General features: G+C 50.2%; 1 protein-coding gene across 9 annotated transcripts in view; it reads right to left on the bottom strand.

Annotated features, from left to right (window-relative positions):
* Window positions 1-1,741: 1,741 nt before the first annotated feature.
* SLC29A2 (solute carrier family 29 member 2) overlaps window positions 1,742-20,449 on the bottom strand; it is a 118,936-nt gene continuing 100,228 nt past the window's right edge. For 8 of the 9 annotated variants that reach the window (XM_033955645.1, XM_033955639.1, XM_033955644.1 and 5 more), the window contains exon 13: window positions 14,545-15,527. In XM_033955645.1, coding sequence (XP_033811536.1) covers window positions 15,416-15,527 — 112 coding nt within the window. In that variant the 3' untranslated portion in view covers window positions 14,545-15,415. Of the gene's footprint in view, window positions 2,725-14,544; window positions 15,528-20,449 lie in introns of those variants that run through there. The other variant, XR_004540402.1, reaches the window with a different exon arrangement.

Raw genomic sequence — 20,449 nt, 5'->3', positions numbered from 1 at the left:
CGAGGGCTGGAGATCGAGACACCACAAGAGATTGAGCTCCTGATGGCGAGGGATCTCGAGGCACTGACAAGGACTCGACTTGAATAGCGTGATTATGCTCCAGACGAGACACTTGCAAAGATTCGACTCCTTGCTTACAGAGTGTGGAATCCTCTCGAGGCACTCCCAAGGACTCGACTCCTTGTATAGAGTGAGGAGATTCAGCTCGAGGCCCAGCCAAGGACTCGATTCCAGGTGTTACTGCTGAGTACTCAGGCTAGACTGCAGGAAGCAGAGTCGAGGCAGGAGTATGTTTGGCAAGGATATTGCCCAAATGATGATCCAAAATGGTCTGGATCAGAGTCTCCAAATGTGACTCCAGTGAGCAGCAATAGTCTCCGAGGAAGAACGACTCTTCGACTTGGAGACATGCTTCTTAGGCAGCTTAATAACCACTGCTGGCACCCGACCTGAGGGAGGCAGCGAGGCGTCTCGTCAGGAGAAGACTTAGCAGATTTGGACGAGGACCCGCCGAACAAGGAGGGTTTGATTAAGGTCGAGGCCGAGGTAGAAGGCGGAACCCCTGTGAGAAGCTTAACTGGATTCGAGGTCAAGACCGGGGCAAGGGAATCCATACCACCACCTGAACTTGATGACGCTTGCGGGCTCGAGGTTGAAAGGTAGCACAGCAAGTACATGACTCCGGACGATGGTCAGGTCTCAAACACTGAATACACTACCTATATGGGTCAGTGAGGGAGATCGTTTGCTAGCAACAGCTACACTTCTTGAAGCCTGTGACTGGTCTGGACATAGATGGAAAGATGGCCTCAGCAAAATCAAAACCTGCAAGCGGAGGCCGCAAAGCAGGCCCCGTGACAAAAGAAATAAAATTAAAGTCTTTTTTTTTTTTTTTTAAATGAAAACGCGCGAAATACACAGCAACCCTGAAAAATAACAAAATACGAGCCGCGGTGAGAGAAGGCATGAAGTTTAGAACTGAGTCTAGCACAGAGCACCGAAATCAAGGCTTCTCGGCTCCGCGAAAAACTGAGAACTGAGGAGACGCACGCCCTGCACTGGGTGGGAAGGCAGTCGCGCATGTGCAATGTTGCAGTCACGAACTTTCTAAAGTTCTACAAGCAAGTCTGCTTGCGAAGCTGTCTTCATCCGGGCTCCGTGGATGACATCACCCCACATGTTGAGAATAGGCTGCCTGCTTGTCCTGGGATAAATTATATTGTCACTTTCTATATTTCTTAAACACGGGAAGCCTCCAATTCAATATTCTAGCTGGGTCTTCTGTGCATTGGGAGTTTTTATTACTTAAGGATGCCACCTAGTGGCAGAATTCAAGGCTCATTACTGCTGGTTCTGGAACAAGCTTATTGTCAGTCCCTAGCCCAGAACCATCAGCTGCTAAAAGTGTTTGTGTGTGGGGGGGGGAGGGATGCTCTAGAGGCCAAATCCCCAGGTAATTGTGAATGAAGGCTCCTCCTAGGCTTAGATCCTGACTCTGGTTTCATCTGCGCTCGAAGTATAAAAGAGCAGGAGGAAACCAGAAGATCAAATGAAAGGGTTTATTTAACTTGGTATTTTTTAAAAGAATAGTGACCACTTGGAGGGCAGCTGTTGCACAGCAGTTCACCAACATGCTCCAGGAGGGGAGGTGCAGCGTATGGCTGTTTTCTGACAGACTAGTTCATAGTCCCGGAGGCAGCATAGATTCAGGCACAATGGAAGTGATTTAAACTGCAGCATAAAAAGTTCAGGTCAGTTTATTTGACATCCTGCAAATATAAAACAATGTAAATCTAAGCGATTTAGACAGTAAAAATTTGGAGGTGGGAAGACAGATATACATACATAAACAAATATGAGACATCGCCGGACTCACCGAAAGGGAGAATGGAAGAGGGAAAGTTTACATTATTTGATAAGTGCAGTGAGGTCCCTCTACAATAAGAATCTCTCCTTTTTCTGATGGCCGACTTCAAAGCTGTATTTGTTTTTAATCAGTAAGCTTTCTAATGGAAGTAAGCTCAAATGTACAAAAACAAATACCTAGACACACATCCTCCTCTACACGCACAAACACATGCCCCTTATCCTCCCAGACATACGTACATATACACTTTCACACACCCGCCAACATGCATGTATTTACTCACACAAGGACAGACCCTGTCCCTACACATCCAATTGCAGTCAAATATTCAGGCACTCTTGCACAGAGGATTTAGCTGCCTTGTAAAGGGAAGGGGGATAATGCCTCTGCACATCATCAATACACACACTTACTTCAAGTTTCCTAACAAAATAGCATTAAAATGTACATTATGTATTCAGAGCCTCTCAGAAACCTGCACCCCAGTTTGACTAGTTTATGGAATTCAACCCTATCAGGTTTCCTGGCAAAGGAGAGTGGATCATGCAGCATGGAAAAAGGCAATTTGCCTACCCTTCAAAACACGGTATTCTCAGTTTTATAGTCTCCCTCATCTCCAGAAAAGTTTACTTTATCCCCTTTCAGAAAGGGGTCCAGCTCTAGGATCTGTGTAGGTTTCAGGGAAGACAAGTGGAGTGTTGTGCCAGATTTTGTGGTAGGAGAGAAGAAGCCTGGCTCTCAGTGGCTATAAGAGGGCTTTGAAGAGGAAGGAGAGGCCAGCTCCACATGAAAGTCCCAAGGCCAGAAAGAAGGTCATAAGGACACCTGTAGTCTTGCTCTCATGAGGCAGCACATTCCTGAAAGACAAGGGAGTGGGGAATATATGATTGAAATATGCTGTATATTATACAAATTGCCAAATCACAATTAAACCATAATCTTATGGGGCCTCTCTCCTAAATCCTTTCCCATCTGACACTCTAGAAGCATCTTTCCACTGAAATCTCTCTCTTCCCAATTCCTTCCCATCTGGCTCTCATTAGAGATCCTTTTTTTTTTTTTATTTATAATTATACAATCTTATTTTACAAGAATTAATTCTTGTTACATTGAATACAGGGAAGAAAATTTTAACACAATAATACTTTTACAACAATTATCAAACTGTATTCCTCCAATTAACAAAATTTATTACCTACCAAATTAGAGATCCTTCTTAAAAGATTTCTCTTCTGAATCCTCTTCAATTCAGTCTCCAGAACTAGATCCTCAATTTCATACATTTTCCCCCAAAACTGCAGTCCTTTTGGTGCCACGCTCTCAATGACCACAAGGTGGCACCATAAGAACAACACAAGGCTTTGTCCCCTCCCCCCTACTCTCACTGCCAGGAACGGAACCCTTTGCCCTAAGGCAGGGGTGTCAAACTCAATCACATTGAGCAGGATTCACTAAACCTCCAAACAGTGCATGATTCGTTTCCTATTGCATGCCGGCCGACTGATTCAGTAAAGGCCTGCATGCAAATGGAGACGATCGTTAGCACATCCCCTACCCACGGCCAGCGCTCATGCGCACACCTTGACAGTAGTGACAGGAGAAGCAGCCTCCTGTCACTGATGTCAGGGCTCAGCCCAGCCCAGATCTCTCTTGCCTGCTCTCTGCTGCTGTTCTCTGCAGTGCAAGCCCATGGTTTTAAAGCGGGCCTGCACTGCGGGAAACAGCGGCAGAGAGCAAGAGTCCAGGAGCAGGCAAAAGAGATCTGCCCAATACCCCCCAGGGTGCGATCTCTCCTGCCTGTCCTGCTGTGCCGCGCCCCCCCCCCCTGGAGAAAAAATTAGGAGGGATGTCAACTCCCTCCTGCCATTAATGTTAAAACTGAAAAGAAAAAAAAAAGCAGCGCGGCAATCCCCCCCTTGACCCGGCATGGCCCCCTCTGACACCAAAGTTGGGAGCAGGAGGGGTGCTCGATCCCTCCTGCTCCTAGGCCTCCCACCCCAAAACAATGGCCAATCAGGGACTTCCCTAGACTCCTTCCTAAGAAAGTCCTTGATTGGCTGAGGTGCTCTGGCCCCTCCAAAGGGAGGAGCCTGAGGCGCCTCAGCCAATCAGTGCTTTAGGCCTCTCCCCGTGCATCATATGATGCGCTGGGGCGGGGCCTAAGGCCGCTATTGGGGCGGCAGCTGGCTGGTGAGGAGGAGGACTTTCCTCCTCCTCCTGAAGATTTTAATCGGTGTAGGAGCAGAGGAGGGTCCGGGCACCCCTCCTGCTCCAGAAGATGGGAGCCTGCCTCAAAGGAGCAGGAGGGACCGGGCACCCATCCTGCTCCTAACAATTATAACGGTACCGGGGTGGGTGGATGGGCTGGGCCCAACTGCCTGGGCCGACCAGGGCTGGGCCGGGGGGTGGGAGGCCTAGGAGCAGGAGGGACCGAGCACCCCTGCTGTTCCCAACTTTGTGTCGGGGGTGGGCCGTGGCCCGGCTGGGGAGGAGGGGGGTTAGTCGGCCTATGGAGCAGGAGGGACCGGGCACCCCTCCTGCTCCCATTTTAAAGGTACGGGGGGGGGGGGGAAGGAGGGGGGGGGGTCTGGCCGGCCCGACCCAGCCCGACTATGGGTGGACCGGTCGGGTGCGGTGGCTCTCCTGGACCCTTCCAGGCAATCTTGCTCCCCAGACTCTCCTGCTCTCTGCTGCCTTCTGTGCGAGCCCACGGGTTTAAAGCGGGGTTGCACTGCAGCGTGCAGCACCGTTTTAAACCCGCAGACTCACACTGCAGGGAAGGCGGCAGAGAGTAGGAGCTCAGAACATAAAGAAGGGCTGGAAGATTGCGGCGAGCAGGCAGGAGACATGGGGCAGAGCAGGGCTTCTATGGAGCTGGAGAGTCGAAAAGATGTTTTTTGGGTCGCTTCTTGGGTTGAGCGGCCAGCCCAGTCGGATCCGAAATTTTGGGTAGTGAATTGGGTCGCTGTCCAATTTGCATGCATTTCACCTCATTTGCATACACGGATTTGAAGCGGATCGCAGGAGAGGCAAGTGAATCAGGCTGGATGGAAATTTGATAGGGGCCGAAATCTAAAACACAGGTTACGTTGCAGGCCAGACACCACCCAATCTCCACCTCAGACCCTGCTCCCATAAAGCACAGTTACTTACCGTAACAGGTGTTATCCAGGGACAGCAGGCATATATTCTCACATGTGGGTGACATCATCCACGGAGCCCCGATGCGGAAGCATTTTCAAGCAAACTTGATTGAAGATTTAAGTTTGCTCTGCTGCTCCACGCATGCGTGCCTTCCTGCTCCACTAGGGGGCGCATCCCCTCGTGGTCTCCAGTTCACTTAACTAGCAAAGAAGCCAACCTCGGGGAGGTGGGCGGGTTGTGAGAATATATGCCTGCTGTCCCTGGATAACACCTGTTACGGTAAGTAACTGTGCTTTATCCCAGGACAAGCAGGCAGTCTATTCTCAACATGTGGGTGACCTCCAAGCTAACCAAAATGGGATGGAGGGAGAGTTGACAATTCATGAGAATAAATTTTGTAATACTGCCTGGCCGAAATGGCCATCCTGTCTGGAAAAAGAATCCAAACAATAATGTGAAGTGAATGTATGAACCGAGGACCAAGTGGCAGCTTTGCAGATTTCCTCAATAGGAGTAGATCTAAGGAAAGCTACTGATGCCACCATGGCTCTGACTTTGTGGGCTGTGACTCGACTTTGTAGATGCAGTCCAGCCTGAGCATAGCAGAAAGAGATGCAAGCAGCTAACCAGTTGGAGATGGTACGCTTGGAGATTGGATGTCCCAACTTGTTTGGATCAAAGGAGACAAAAAGTTGAGGAGCATATCTGTGTGCTTGAGTGCTTTTTAAGTAGAAAGCCAAACCACACTTACAGTCCAAAGAATGAAGAGCTGAATCTCCAGGATGAGAATGAGGCTTTGGAAAAAACACTGGCAGTACAATAGATTGATTGAGATGAAATTCTGAAACCACTTTAGGTAAGAATTTAGGATGAGTATGGAGGACCACCTTGTCATGATGAAATACTGTGAAAGGTGGGTCTGCAATTAAAGCTTGTAGCTCGCTGACCCTGCAAGCATACATGAGAGCAATGAGAAAAAACACTTTCCAAGTGAGATATTTCAGATGAGACGAAGCCATTGGTTCAAAAGGAGGCTTCATCAATTGAGTAAGAACATTGAGATCCCAAACCACGGAAGGTGGTTTGGCATGGAAAAGTCCTTTCATAAATCTGGAAACCACAGGATGAGCAGAGAGGGGTTTCCCTTCGACAGGCTGAAGAAAAGCAGCAATTGCACTGAGATGGACTTGAATGGATGTGGATTTGAGGCCTGATTAAGATAAGTGCAACAGGTAATCCAAAACTGCAGACAAGGAGGTAGATTGCGGCTCCTTGTGATGAATGGTACACCAAGCAGAAAATCTAGTCCATTTCTGATGGTAATATTGCCTAGTGGCAAGCTTTCTGGAAGCCTCTAGAATGTCCTGTACAGATTGAGACAACTGTAGAGAGGCAGGCAAGTGGAGAGGTACCAAGCTGTCATGTGTAGAGACTGTAGGTTGGGATGAAGCAGAGACCCTTGATTCTGTGTAAGCAGAGAGGGAAATACTGGTAGAAGCAGAGGCTCCCTGGTACTGAGTTTAAGTAGAAGAGAGTACCAAGGTTGCCTGGGCCACCGAGGAGCTATCAGAATCATGGTGGCATGCTCTTGTTTGAGTTTGACAAGAGTCTTGAGAATCAGACGGAATGGAAGGAACGCATAGAGAAAGTCGTCCATTCCAGAAGGAAAGCATCTGCCTCGAGGCGATGAGGAGAGTATATCCTGGAGCAAAACTGAGGCAGTTTGTTGTTGTAGGGAGATGAAAGAGATCTATCTGAGGAGTTCCCCACTGAGCAAAAATGTGATGGAGAGGTGATGAATTGAGTGTCCATTCGTGAGGCTGCAGAAGATGACTCAATTTGTCTGCCAGACAGTTTTTCTCTCCTTGAATGTAGACAGCTTTCAGAAAGGTGTTGTGAAGGATTGCCCAATTCCAAACCTTCAGAGTTTCCTGGCAAAGAGGGAGAGATCCAGTTCCTCCCTGTTGACATAATACATGGCGACTTGGTTGTCTGTTCGAATAAGGACTACCCCCTCGTGAAGAAGATGCTGAAAATCTTTGAGAGCATTGAAGATTGCTGATGATCCTTGCTGAACCAAAGGCCTTGAGTACGGAGACAATCGAGACGAACCCCCCAAACGTAGGTCGAGGCATCTGTCGTGAGGATCTTCTGATGAGGGGGTGTTTGAAACAGTAAACCTCTGGAGAGATTGGAAGAGAGCATCCACCAGCGGAGAGAGTCACTTTGATGTGTTGAGAGAGTGGGTCGCAAGCCTGCGCCCACTGGGATGCCAGGGTCCACTGAGGAATTCTGAGGTGAAGTCTGGCAAACGGAGTCACGTGAACGGTAGATGCCATGTGATCTAGTAGAACCATCATTTGTCTTGCTGAAATTGTCAGCAGTGAAGAAGACACTTTGTGACAGAGACGAAGGAGAGCATCCTGACGTTGCTGAGGAAGGAATGCTCTGAGTTGGATAGTGTCCAGGACAGCTCCGATGAACTGCAACATTTGAGAGGGCTGTAGCTGGGACTTGGGGAAGTTGACCTCGAACCCCAAATTTTGAAGGACCTAAATAGTCCGTTGGGTCGCTACAATAACTCCCTGAGATGATGAATCTTTGATGAGCCAGTCGTCCAGATACGGAAATACCTGTAGACCATGGCTCCGCACAGCTGCTGCTACCACCACCAGGCACTTGGTGAACACTCTTGGGGAAGAAGCCAGGCAGAAGGGTAACACTCTGTATTGGAAATGCAGATTTCCCACCCGAAATCCGAGGAACTGTCGAGAGGCTGGATGAATAGGAATGTGAGTGTAAACCTCTTTGAGATCTAAAGAACATAACCAATCGTTCTGATCTAGAAAGGGATATAAGGGTGCCAGAGACAACATGCAGAATTTTTCTTTGACTAAAAATCTGTTGAGTGCTCTGAGATCCAAGATGGGGCGCAGATCGCCCATTGTCTTCAGAACCAGGGAGTAATGGGAGTAAAAACCCCTGCTCTGCTGTTCCAAGGGAACTTCCTTGATGGCATGGAGACGAAGCAGAGCTTGAGCTTCCTGAAGAAGAAGGGCGGTCTGGGATGGATTGGAAAGATACTCTCTTGAAGATCTGGTGGAACCTGGAGGAAACAAAGAGAATATCCTTCCTTGAGGATAGACAGCACCCAGAGGTCTGATGTAATCATCTCCCAGCAATAGTAAAAATGATGGAGACGACCTCCAATGGGAAGGGGAGAGGACAGAGGCAGAACGATGGAGGTTATGCTCTGTACTAGACGGTCAAAAAGGTTGGGAGGCTTTAGGGACAGCAGGAGTCTGAGGTTTCTGCTGCCTTTGTTGCTGTGGTTGTTTCTTAGGAGGCGCTCTGGTATAAGGAGCTGCCCTCTGTGGGAAATGCCGCTGGTAAGATGGTAGAGGCCTTAAGCACTTAGAGGTGGAAGGCTTAGGACAAATGATGGAAGGTAATGACTTCTCATGTTCAGACAACTTCTTAGTGGCCTCCTCGATGTAGTCATCAAACATCCTTGATAAGGAATGTTGACGAGGCGATCCTGAAGATTAGGGTCCATGTCAACAGTGCAAAGCCAGGCAAGCCGGCGCATGGCCACTGAGAAGGCAATGACCCTCGAGGAAAGCTCAAATGCATCATAGGAATATTGAAGGAGATGCATGTGGAGTTGATTCAGAGTGGTAATGGTATTCTGAAAACCTGCAAGACGGTGTTGAGGAACATACTTGAAATATGCAGGCAGTGTGTCAACCAAATGCTTGAAATAAGAAATGAAGATAAAAATTGTAATTCAGAACTCTAGTTGCCATCAGAGAATTCTGATACAAACGGCGACCAAACTTGTCCATGTCCTGCCTTCTCTTCCAGGGGGGACAGTGGCATAAACCTTGGAAGGGTTGTTCCTTTTCAGAAAGAACTCCACAAGAAGGGACTGATGGGATAACTGAGATTTCTCGAAGCCCTTGCAATGGACCATTCTGTAACAGGATTCCAGCTTGCTTGATACAGCAGGAATGGAAAGCACAGTTACTTACCGTAACAGGTGTTATCCAGGGACAGCAGGCAGATATTCTTAACACATGGGTGACGTCACCGACGGAGCTCCGGTACGGACACTTTTTACTAGAAAGTTCTAGTTGGCCGCACCGCGCATTCGCGAGTGCCTTCCCGCCCGACGGAGGAGAGCGTGGTCCCCAGTTAAGATAAGCCAGCTAAGAAGCCAACCCGGGGAGGTGGGTGGGACGTAAGAATATCTGCCTGCTGTCCCTGGATAACACCTGTTTCGGTAAGTAACTGTGCTTTATCCCAGGACAAGCAGGCAGCATATTCTTAACAGATGGGTGACCTCCAAGCTAACAGAGAGGGAGGAGGGATGGTTGGCCATTAGGAAAATAAATTGTGTAACACAGATTGGCCGAAGTGCCCATCCCGTCTGGAGAAGGTATCCAGACAGTAGTGAGTAGTGAACGTGTGAACTGAGGACCAAGTGGCAGCCCTGCAGATTTCCTCAATGGGCGTGGAACGGAGGAAAGCCACAGAAGCAGCCATAGCTCTGACCCTGTGGGCCGTGACAGCACCTTCCAGTGAGAGACCGGCCCGAGCATAACAACGCAATGCAGGCAGCAAGCCAGTTGGAAAGCGTCCGTTTAGAGACAGGATGACCCAGACGGTTAGGGTCGAAGGACAAAAAGAGCTGAGGAGACGAGCAGTGAGCCCTGGTACGGTCAAGGTAGTAAGCAAGGGCACGCTTACAGTCCAGCGTGTGCAATGCCTGTTCCCCAGGGTGAGAATGGGGCTTAGGGAAAAAGACAGGCAACACAATGGACTGGTTGAGATGAAATTCCGAGACCACCTTGGGAAGGAATTTAGGATGGGTACGCAGAACCACCTTGTCATGGTGAAAAACAGTGAAAGGTGGGTCGGCAACCAGTGCATGTAGCTCACTAACCCTCCTGGCAGAGGTGATGGCAATGAGGAAAAGCACCTTCCATGTAAGAAATTTGAGTGAAGTTGTGGCAAGAGGCTCAAACGGAGGTTTCATGAGAGCTGATAAAACCACATTCAGGTCCCAGACGACTGGAGGAGGCTTCAGAGGTGGTTTGACATTGAAGAGGCCTCTCATGAACCGGGAAACCAGGGGATGAGCCGTAAGAGGTTTTCCGAGGATAGGTTCATGAAACGCAGTGATGGCACTGAGGTGGACTCTGATTGAGGTAGACTTGAGGCCAGCGTCGGAGGGAGAGAGCAAATAGTCCAGTACAGTTTCCACCGCCAATGAGGTGGGATCGTGATGATGTAGTAGACACCAAGAGGAGAACCGGGTCCACTTCTGATGGTAACATTGGAGGGTGGCCGGTTTCCTAGAGGCATCCAAAATACGACGGACAGGCTGAGACAGATTCTCTGGAGAGGTCAGCCCGAGAGAAACCAAGCTGTCAGGTGGAGCAAGGACAGATTGGGATGTAGTAGAGACTGATGCTGCTGCGTAAGTAGAGTAGGAAACACAGGAAGAGGAATGGGCTCCCTGGAGCTGAGCTGGAGCAGGAGGGAGAACCAGTGTTGGCGAGGCCACCGAGGAGCGATGAGAATCATGGTGGCTCTGTCCCTGCGGAGTTTGGATAACGTCTGCAACATCAGAGGCAGTGGAGGAAAGGCATAGAGAAACCGATCCGTCCAGTCGAGCAGGAATGCATCCGGGCCCAGACGATGAGGAGAGAAGAGTCTGGAACAGAACTGGGGCAGCTGATGGTTGTGAGGAGCTGCAAAGAGGTCCACCTGAGGAGTGCCCCAGTGAGCAAAGATGGAGCGGAGTGTGGGAGGATCCAGAGTCCACTCGTGAGGTTGAAGGATGCGGCTGAGATTGTCGGCCAGGGAGTTCTGTTCGCCCTGGATATAGACAGCCTTGAGGAAGAGACTGTGGGCCGTGGCCCAAGTCCAGATGCGGATGGCCTCCTGACAGAGGAGGGGAGATCCGGTGCCGCCTTGCTTGTTTATGTAATATATGGCGACTTGGTTGTCTGTGCACAGGAGCAGAACCTGAGGGTAGAGAAGGTGCTGGAAGGCCTTGAGAGCATAGAACATGGCTCTGAGTTCCAGGAAATTGATGTGATGTTGACGCTCCTGAGGGGTCCAGAGTCCCTGGGTGTGAAGATCTCCCAGGTGAGCTCCCCACGCATAGGGGGAGGCATCTGTGGTTATGATCATGGAATGAGGGGGTAGATGAAAGAGTAGACCCCTGGAAAGATTTGAGGAGTTCAACCACCATTGAAGAGATTGCTGAAGAGACGATGTCACAGAGATGGGATGAGAAAGAAGATCTGTGGTCTGTGACCATTGGTTGGCAAGAGTCCATTGAGGTGTCCTGAGGTGGAGTCGCGCCAGAGGAAGCACATGGACCGTCGAGGCCATGTGGCCCAGGAGGACCATCATCTCTCGGGCTGGGATGGAGTGATGAAGAAGCACCTGACGACAGAGGCACTCACCGATATCGGAGTGGAGCGTTTACGGGGTCGGTGCGGTGCCGTAAGGGTCGGCGTCGCGACCGTGGCAGGAGGGCATTCTAGAGAAGTGGAAGGCTTCTTAGCCGGCTTACCTGGGCCCAGCGACCCCGAAGAAGGATCCGGTGGTGTCGACGTAGTCGGTGCTGACTTTTGAGGTGCCGTCGACGTCGCAGCAGGTTCCATGGCAGATCCGGTACCGAACAGAATATTTTGCTGGATCTGCCTATTTTTTAAAGTGCGCTTAAGCGTAGCACAGCGGGTGCAGGTGTCAGCCCGATGCTCTGGACCCAAGCCCTGCAGGCACCAATTGTGCGGGTCGGTGAGAGAGATCGGGCGTGCACACCGCTGGCACTTCTTAAAGCCCGGTTGAGGAGGCATGAAGGGAAACACGGCCTCCGCAATGTATGGTGGCAACAGGCCCCGCCGGGGCCGGCCAGAAATACAGAAAACTCGAGAGGTTTTTTTTTTTTTTTTTAAAGGAAAAATAAGGAATCTAAAATGAAAGAGAATAAAAACCGAAAAAATTTACGCGAGCGGGAAGGCAGGAAACTCGTTTTCAACGGCCGTTGAAAAAACATGCGTCTTCTTCGCTCCGCGGAAATGAAGAAACTGGGGACCACGCTCTCCGTCGGGCGGGAAGGCACTCGCGCATGCGCAGTGCGGCCAACTAGAACTTTCTAGTAAAAAGTGTCCGTACCGGGGCTCCGTCAGTGACGTCACCCATGTGTTAAGAATATGCTGCCTGCTTGTCCTGGGATAATAAGGTGTTTCAAAGTTCCTCTTGAAAGTTTGAGAAAGAAGTCTATTGATGGGTATTTTAAGAGACTGCAGGAAGTCGAGACATACCCATTTCTTCTAAATACTCAGTAGTATATTTGGAATCAGAGTCCAAATTAATATTGAGTTCCTTACTCATTTGATGTAGGAAAGAAGAAAAGGATATCTGTTCCAAGGTAGGCTGACCTCGAGGGGAAGGTGACCTTGAAGCGCCTCGAAAAGCAGAGAACGAGGGCGAAGCTTTCCTGTTGTACTCACAACTGAGACCTGAATATGCAGGTATAGACGACTCACTGGGAGAAAAATCCCTCGCAGGAGAAGCAGATGGAGGTGGCATCCTCAACTTCGGAGTAGAAAGCCTCGAATAGCCTCGAGGTATGTCTCAAGAGGATCTGTGCCTCGATGGATGCCTTGACTGATGTGGAGAACAGTGCCTCGAACCAGGCAGGTCTCGCTGAGAAGAAAGTCGAGGAGTCTTTGCCCTATGCCTCGGGAAGGGCGATGCCTTATGCGAGGAACGAGGGCTGGAGATCGAGACACCACAAGAGATTGAGCTCCTGATGGCGAGGGATCTCGAGGCACTGACAAGGACTCGACTTGAATAGCGTGATTATGCTCCAGACGAGACACTTGCAAAGATTCGACTCCTTGCTTACAGAGTGTGGAATCCTCTCGAGGCACTCCCAAGGACTCGACTCCTTGTATAGAGTGAGGAGATTCAGCTCGAGGCCCAGCCAAGGACTCGATTCCAGGTGTTACTGCTGAGTACTCAGGCTAGACTGCAGGAAGCAGAGTCGAGGCAGGAGTATGTTTGGCAAGGATATTGCCCAAATGATGATCCAAAATGGTCTGGATCAGAGTCTCCAAATGTGACTCCAGTGAGCAGCAATAGTCTCCGAGGAAGAACGACTCTTCGACTTGGAGACATGCTTCTTAGGCAGCTTAATAACCACTGCTGGCACCCGACCTGAGGGAGGCAGCGAGGCGTCTCGTCAGGAGAAGACTTAGCAGATTTGGACGAGGACCCGCCGAACAAGGAGGGTTTGATTAAGGTCGAGGCCGAGGTAGAAGGCGGAACCCCTGTGAGAAGCTTAACTGGATTCGAGGTCAAGACCGGGGCAAGGGAATCCATACCACCACCTGAACTTGATGACGCTTGCGGGCTCGAGGTTGAAAGGTAGCACAGCAAGTACATGACTCCGGACGATGGTCAGGTCTCAAACACTGAATACACTACCTATATGGGTCAGTGAGGGAGATCGTTTGCTAGCAACAGCTACACTTCTTGAAGCCTGTGACTGGTCTGGACATAGATGGAAAGATGGCCTCAGCAAAATCAAAACCTGCAAGCGGAGGCCGCAAAGCAGGCCCCGTGACAAAAGAAATAAAATTAAAGTCTTTTTTTTTTTTTTTTAAATGAAAACGCGCGAAATACACAGCAACCCTGAAAAATAACAAAATACGAGCCGCGGTGAGAGAAGGCATGAAGTTTAGAACTGAGTCTAGCACAGAGCACCGAAATCAAGGCTTCTCGGCTCCGCGAAAAACTGAGAACTGAGGAGACGCACGCCCTGCACTGGGTGGGAAGGCAGTCGCGCATGTGCAATGTTGCAGTCACGAACTTTCTAAAGTTCTACAAGCAAGTCTGCTTGCGAAGCTGTCTTCATCCGGGCTCCGTGGATGACATCACCCCACATGTTGAGAATAGGCTGCCTGCTTGTCCTGGGATAAATTATATTGTCACTTTCTATATTTCTTAAACACGGGAAGCCTCCAATTCAATATTCTAGCTGGGTCTTCTGTGCATTGGGAGTTTTTATTACTTAAGGATGCCACCTAGTGGCAGAATTCAAGGCTCATTACTGCTGGTTCTGGAACAAGCTTATTGTCAGTCCCTAGCCCAGAACCATCAGCTGCTAAAAGTGTTTGTGTGTGGGGGGGGGAGGGATGCTCTAGAGGCCAAATCCCCAGGTAATTGTGAATGAAGGCTCCTCCTAGGCTTAGATCCTGACTCTGGTTTCATCTGCGCTCGAAGTATAAAAGAGCAGGAGGAAACCAGAAGATCAAATGAAAGGGTTTATTTAACTTGGTATTTTTTAAAAGAATAGTGACCACTTGGAGGGCAGCTGTTGCACAGCAGTTCACCAACATGCTCCAGGAGGGGAGGTGCAGCGTATGGCTGTTTTCTGACAGACTAGTTCATAGTCCCGGAGGCAGCATAGATTCAGGCACAATGGAAGTGATTTAAACTGCAGCATAAAAAGTTCAGGTCAGTTTATTTGACATCCTGCAAATATAAAACAATGTAAATCTAAGCGATTTAGACAGTAAAAATTTGGAGGTGGGAAGACAGATATACATACATAAACAAATATGAGACATCGCCGGACTCACCGAAAGGGAGAATGGAAGAGGGAAAGTTTACATTATTTGATAAGTGCAGTGAGGTCCCTCTACAATAAGAATCTCTCCTTTTTCTGATGGCCGACTTCAAAGCTGTATTTGTTTTTAATCAGTAAGCTTTCTAATGGAAGTAAGCTCAAATGTACAAAAACAAATACCTAGACACACATCCTCCTCTACACGCACAAACACATGCCCCTTATCCTCCCAGACATACGTACATATACACTTTCACACACCCGCCAACATGCATGTATTTACTCACACAAGGACAGACCCTGTCCCTACACATCCAATTGCAGTCAAATATTCAGGCACTCTTGCACAGAGGATTTAGCTGCCTTGTAAAGGGAAGGGGGATAATGCCTCTGCACATCATCAATACACACACTTACTTCAAGTTTCCTAACAAAATAGCATTAAAATGTACATTATGTATTCAGAGCCTCTCAGAAACCTGCACCCCAGTTTGACTAGTTTATGGAATTCAACCCTATCAGGTTTCCTGGCAAAGGAGAGTGGATCATGCAGCATGGAAAAAGGCAATTTGCCTACCCTTCAAAACACGGTATTCTCAGTTTTATAGTCTCCCTCATCTCCAGAAAAGTTTACTTTATCCCCTTTCAGAAAGGGGTCCAGCTCTAGGATCTGTGTAGGTTTCAGGGAAGACAAGTGGAGTGTTGTGCCAGATTTTGTGGTAGGAGAGAAGAAGCCTGGCTCTCAGTGGCTATAAGAGGGCTTTGAAGAGGAAGGAGAGGCCAGCTCCACATGAAAGTCCCAAGGCCAGAAAGAAGGTCATAAGGACACCTGTAGTCTTGCTCTCATGAGGCAGCACATTCCTGAAAGACAAGGGAGTGGGGAATATATGATTGAAATATGCTGTATATTATACAAATTGCCAAATCACAATTAAACCATAATCTTATGGGGCCTCTCTCCTAAATCCTTTCCCATCTGACACTCTAGAAGCATCTTTCCACTGAAATCTCTCTCTTCCCAATTCCTTCCCATCTGGCTCTCATTAGAGATCCTTTTTTTTTTTTTATTTATAATTATACAATCTTATTTTACAAGAATTAATTCTTGTTACATTGAATACAGGGAAGAAAATTTTAACACAATAATACTTTTACAACAATTATCAAACTGTATTCCTCCAATTAACAAAATTTATTACCTACCAAATTAGAGATCCTTCTTAAAAGATTTCTCTTCTGAATCCTCTTCAATTCAGTCTCCAGAACTAGATCCTCAATTTCATACATTTTCCCCCAAAACTGCAGTCCTTTTGGTGCCACGCTCTCAATGACCACAAGGTGGCACCATAAGAACAACACAAGGCTTTGTCCCCTCCCCCCTACTCTCACTGCCAGGAACGGAACCCTTTGCCCTAAGGCAGGGGTGTCAAACTCAATCACATTGAGCAGGATTCACTAAACCTCCAAACAGTGCATGATTCGTTTCCTATTGCATGCCGGCCGACTGATTCAGTAAAGGCCTGCATGCAAATGGAGACGATCGTTAGCACATCCCCTACCCACGGCCAGCGCTCATGCGCACACCTTGACAGTAGTGACAGGAGAAGCAGCCTCCTGTCACTGATGTCAGGGCTCAGCCCAGCCCAGATCTCTCTTGCCTGCTCTCTGCTGCTGTTCTCTGCAGTGCAAGCCCATGGTTTTAAAGCGGGCCTGCACTGCGGGAAACAGCGGCAGAGAGCAAGAGTCCGGGAGCAGGCAAAAGAGATCTGCCCAATACCCCCCAGGGTGCGATCTCTCCTGCCTGTCCTGCTGTGCCGCGCCCCCCCCCCCTGGAGAAAAAATTAGGAGGGATGTCAACTCCCTCCTGCCATTAATGTTAAAACTGAAAAGAAAAAAAAAAGCAGCGCGGCAATCCCCCCCTTGACCCGGCATGGCCCCCTCTGACACCAAAGTTGGGAGCAGGAGGGGTGCTCGATCCCTCCTGCTCCTAGGCCTCCCACCCCAAAACAATGGCCAATCAGGGACTTCCCTAGACTCCTTCCTAAGAAAGTCCTTGATTGGCTGAGGTGCTCTGGCCCCTCCAAAGGGAGGAGCCTGAGGCGCCTCAGCCAATCAGTGCTTTAGGCCTCTCCCCGTGCATCATATGATGCGCTGGGGCGGGGCCTAAGGCCGCTATTGGGGCGGCAGCTGGCTGGTGAGGAGGAGGACTTTCCTCCTCCTCCTGAAGATTTTAATCGGTGTAGGAGCAGAGGAGGGTCCGGGCACCCCTCCTGCTCCAGAAGATGGGAGCCTGCCTCAAAGGAGCAGGAGGGACCGGGCACCCATCCTGCTCCTAACAATTATAACGGTACCGGGGTGGGTGGATGGGCTGGGCCCAACTGCCTGGGCCGACCAGGGCTGGGCCGGGGGGTGGGAGGCCTAGGAGCAGGAGGGACCGAGCACCCCTGCTGTTCCCAACTTTGTGTCGGGGGTGGGCCGTGGCCCGGCTGGGGAGGAGGGGGGTTAGTCGGCCTATGGAGCAGGAGGGACCGGGCACCCCTCCTGCTCCCATTTTAAAGGTACGGGGGGGGGGGGGAAGGAGGGGGGTGGGTCTGGCCGGCCCGACCCAGCCCGACTATGGGTGGACCGGTCGGGTGCGGTGGCTCTCCTGGACCCTTCCAGGCAATCTTGCTCCCCAGACTCTCCTGCTCTCTGCTGCCTTCTGTGCGAGCCCACGGGTTTAAAGCGGGGTTGCACTGCAGCGTGCAGCACCGTTTTAAACCCGCAGACTCACACTGCAGGGAAGGCGGCAGAGAGTAGGAGCTCAGAACATAAAGAAGGGCTGGAAGATTGCGGCGAGCAGGCAGGAGACATGGGGCAGAGCAGGGCTTCTATGGAGCTGGAGAGTCGAAAAGATGTTTTTTGGGTCGCTTCTTGGGTTGAGCGGCCAGCCCAGTCGGATCCGAAATTTTGGGTAGTGAATTGGGTCGCTGTCCAATTTGCATGCATTTCACCTCATTTGCATACACGGATTTGAAGCGGATCGCAGGAGAGGCAAGTGAATCAGGCTGGATGGAAATTTGATAGGGGCCGAAATCTAAAACACAGGTTACGTTGCAGGCCAGACACCACCCAATCTCCACCTCAGACCCTGCTCCCATAAAGCACAGTTACTTACCGTAACAGGTGTTATCCAGGGACAGCAGGCATATATTCTCACATGTGGGTGACATCATCCACGGAGCCCCGATGCGGAAGCATTTTCAAGCAAACTTGATTGAAGATTTAAGTTTGCTCTGCTGCTCCACGCATGCGTGCCTTCCTGCTCCACTAGGGGGCGCATCCCCTCGTGGTCTCCAGTTCACTTAACTAGCAAAGAAGCCAACCTCGGGGAGGTGGGCGGGTTGTGAGAATATATGCCTGCTGTCCCTGGATAACACCTGTTACGGTAAGTAACTGTGCTTTATCCCAGGACAAGCAGGCATGATATTCTCACATGTGGGTGACCTCCAAGCTAACTGAAAAGGGATGGAGGGAAGTTGGCAATTTAAGCAAATAGATTTCGCAAAACCGATTGGCCGAACCGGCCATCGTTCCTGGACAGTGAGTCCAGACAGTAGTGGGAGGTGAAAGTATGAACCGAAGACCACGTGGCAGCCTTGCAGATTTCCTCAATAGGTGTGGACCTAAGGAATGCAACGGAGGCTGCCATCGCTCGGACCTTGTGTCCCGTTACTCGACCATGCAGCGCGAGACCAGCCTGAGCGTAGCAAAAGGAGATGCAATCGGCCAACCAGTTGGACAAGGTGCGCTTGGAAACTGGATGACCTAGCCGGTTTGGGTCAAAGGACAAAAACAATTGAGGGACTTTCCGGTGTGGTTGAGTGCGTTGGAGGTAAAAGGCCAAAGCTCTCTTGCAGTCAAGAGTGTGGAGCGCCACCTCTCCAGGGTGAGTGGGGCTTGAGGAAAAACACAGGTAAGACAATGGACTGATTGAGATGGAAATCAGACACTACTTTAGGCAAGAACTTTGGATGAGTGCGGAGTACCACCTTGTCATGATGGAATACAGTGAAGGGTGGGTCCGCTACCAGAGCCTGTAGCTCACTAACCCGCCGAGCGGAAGTGAGCGCAAGCAGGAAAATCACCTTCCAAGTGAGGAATTTTGGATGGCATTTGTCTAGGGGCTCAAATGGGGGTTTCATTAGTTGAGCCAGAACCACGTTAAGGTCCCAAACCACCGGAGGAGGTTTGAGAGGAGGGTGGACATTCAGAAGACCCTTCATGAAGCGAGAGACTAAGGGATGGAGCGAGAGGGCTTTCCCTTCCAGGGGCTGATGAAAGGCCGCAATCGCACTGAGGTGTACTCGAATGGAGTTGGTCTTTAGGCCAGAGTGAGATAATTGAAGTAAATAGTCAAGGACCAGGGGGACAGGAATCGATACCGGGTCCTGGCTGTGAGAGGAGCACCAGGCTGAGAATCTGGTCCACTTTTGGGAGTAGCAGGTTCTCGTCGAGGTCTTTCTAGAGGCCTCCAATATCTTCTTGACTGATTGAGACACGGGGAGAGAAGTCAGGGGGAAAGAAACCAAGCATTCAGATGAAGAGATTGAAGATTGGGATGTAACAGCGAACCCTGACCCTGTGATAGTAGAGAGGGAAACCGAGGCAGAGGTAGTGGATCTCTGACACTGAGTTGAAGTAGAAGGGAAAACCAAGGCTGGCGTGGCCAGCGAGGAGCAATCAGGATCAGGGTGGCTTGCACCGTTTTCAGGTGGACCAGCGTCCGCAGGATCAGCGGAAACGGCGGAAACGCGTACAGAAACCTTCCCTCCCAGTCGAGGAGGAAGGCGTCGGCCTCGAGCCGGTCTGGGGAGTACATCCGGGAGCAGAAGAGAGGCAGCTTGTGGTTGTGGGGGGATGCGAATATATCTATTTGAGGCGTCCCCCACTTTTCGAACACCTGTCGTAGGATCTGAGAGTGCAGTGACCACTCATGTGGCTGGAGGAGGCGGCTGAGTCTGTCCGCCAGACAGTTTTGTTCTCCTTGTATGTACACCGCTCGAAGGAAGGTGTTGTTGGAGATTGCCCATTTCCAGAGGCGCAGGGCTTCCCGACAAAGGGACCAAGACCCTGTTCCCCCTTGTTTGTTTACGTAGTACATTGCTACCTGGTTGTCGGTTCGGATGAGAACCACTCGGTCGTGGAGCAGATGTTGGAAAGCTACAGCTGCGAGATAGATGGCCCGAAGCTCTAGCACGTTGATGTGGCAGCGACGGTCCTCTGCTGACCACATCCCTTGAGTGCGTAGGCCGTCCAGATGGGCTCCCCAAGCGTACTCCGACGAGTCCGTGGTGAGTACCTTGCTGTGGGGTGGGGTGAGGAAGAGCAAACCTTTGGAAAGATTTGAAGAGTCGGCCCACCAGCGGAGCGATCGTTGCAAGGAAGGCGTCACTGTCACGGGGCGGTCGATCGGGTCCCAGTCTTGACGCCATTGAGAGGCCAGGGTCCATTGAGGAATTCTCAGATGGAGGCGGGCGAAGGGTGTGACATGGACGGTGGAGGCCATGTGGCCCAGAAGAGTCATCATCTGCCGAGCTGATACCGAGGTCAGCAGGGAAATCCTTCGACTCAGACTTACTAACGCCTCTAGACGCGGAGGGGGGAGGAAGGAACGGAGGCGAACCGTGTCCAGCGTGGCCCCGATGAACTGTAGGGACTGGGAGGGGCGTAGTTGGGATTTTGGGAAGTTTATCTCGAACCCCAGACTCTGTAGGTAGATAATAGTCTGTTGGGTCGCTGAG

This window comes from Geotrypetes seraphini, chromosome 8 (genome assembly GCF_902459505.1).
Source record: "Geotrypetes seraphini chromosome 8, aGeoSer1.1, whole genome shotgun sequence".
Lineage (NCBI taxonomy): Eukaryota > Metazoa > Chordata > Amphibia > Gymnophiona > Dermophiidae > Geotrypetes > Geotrypetes seraphini.
This window is presented reverse-complemented; position numbering and strand designations above follow the sequence as displayed.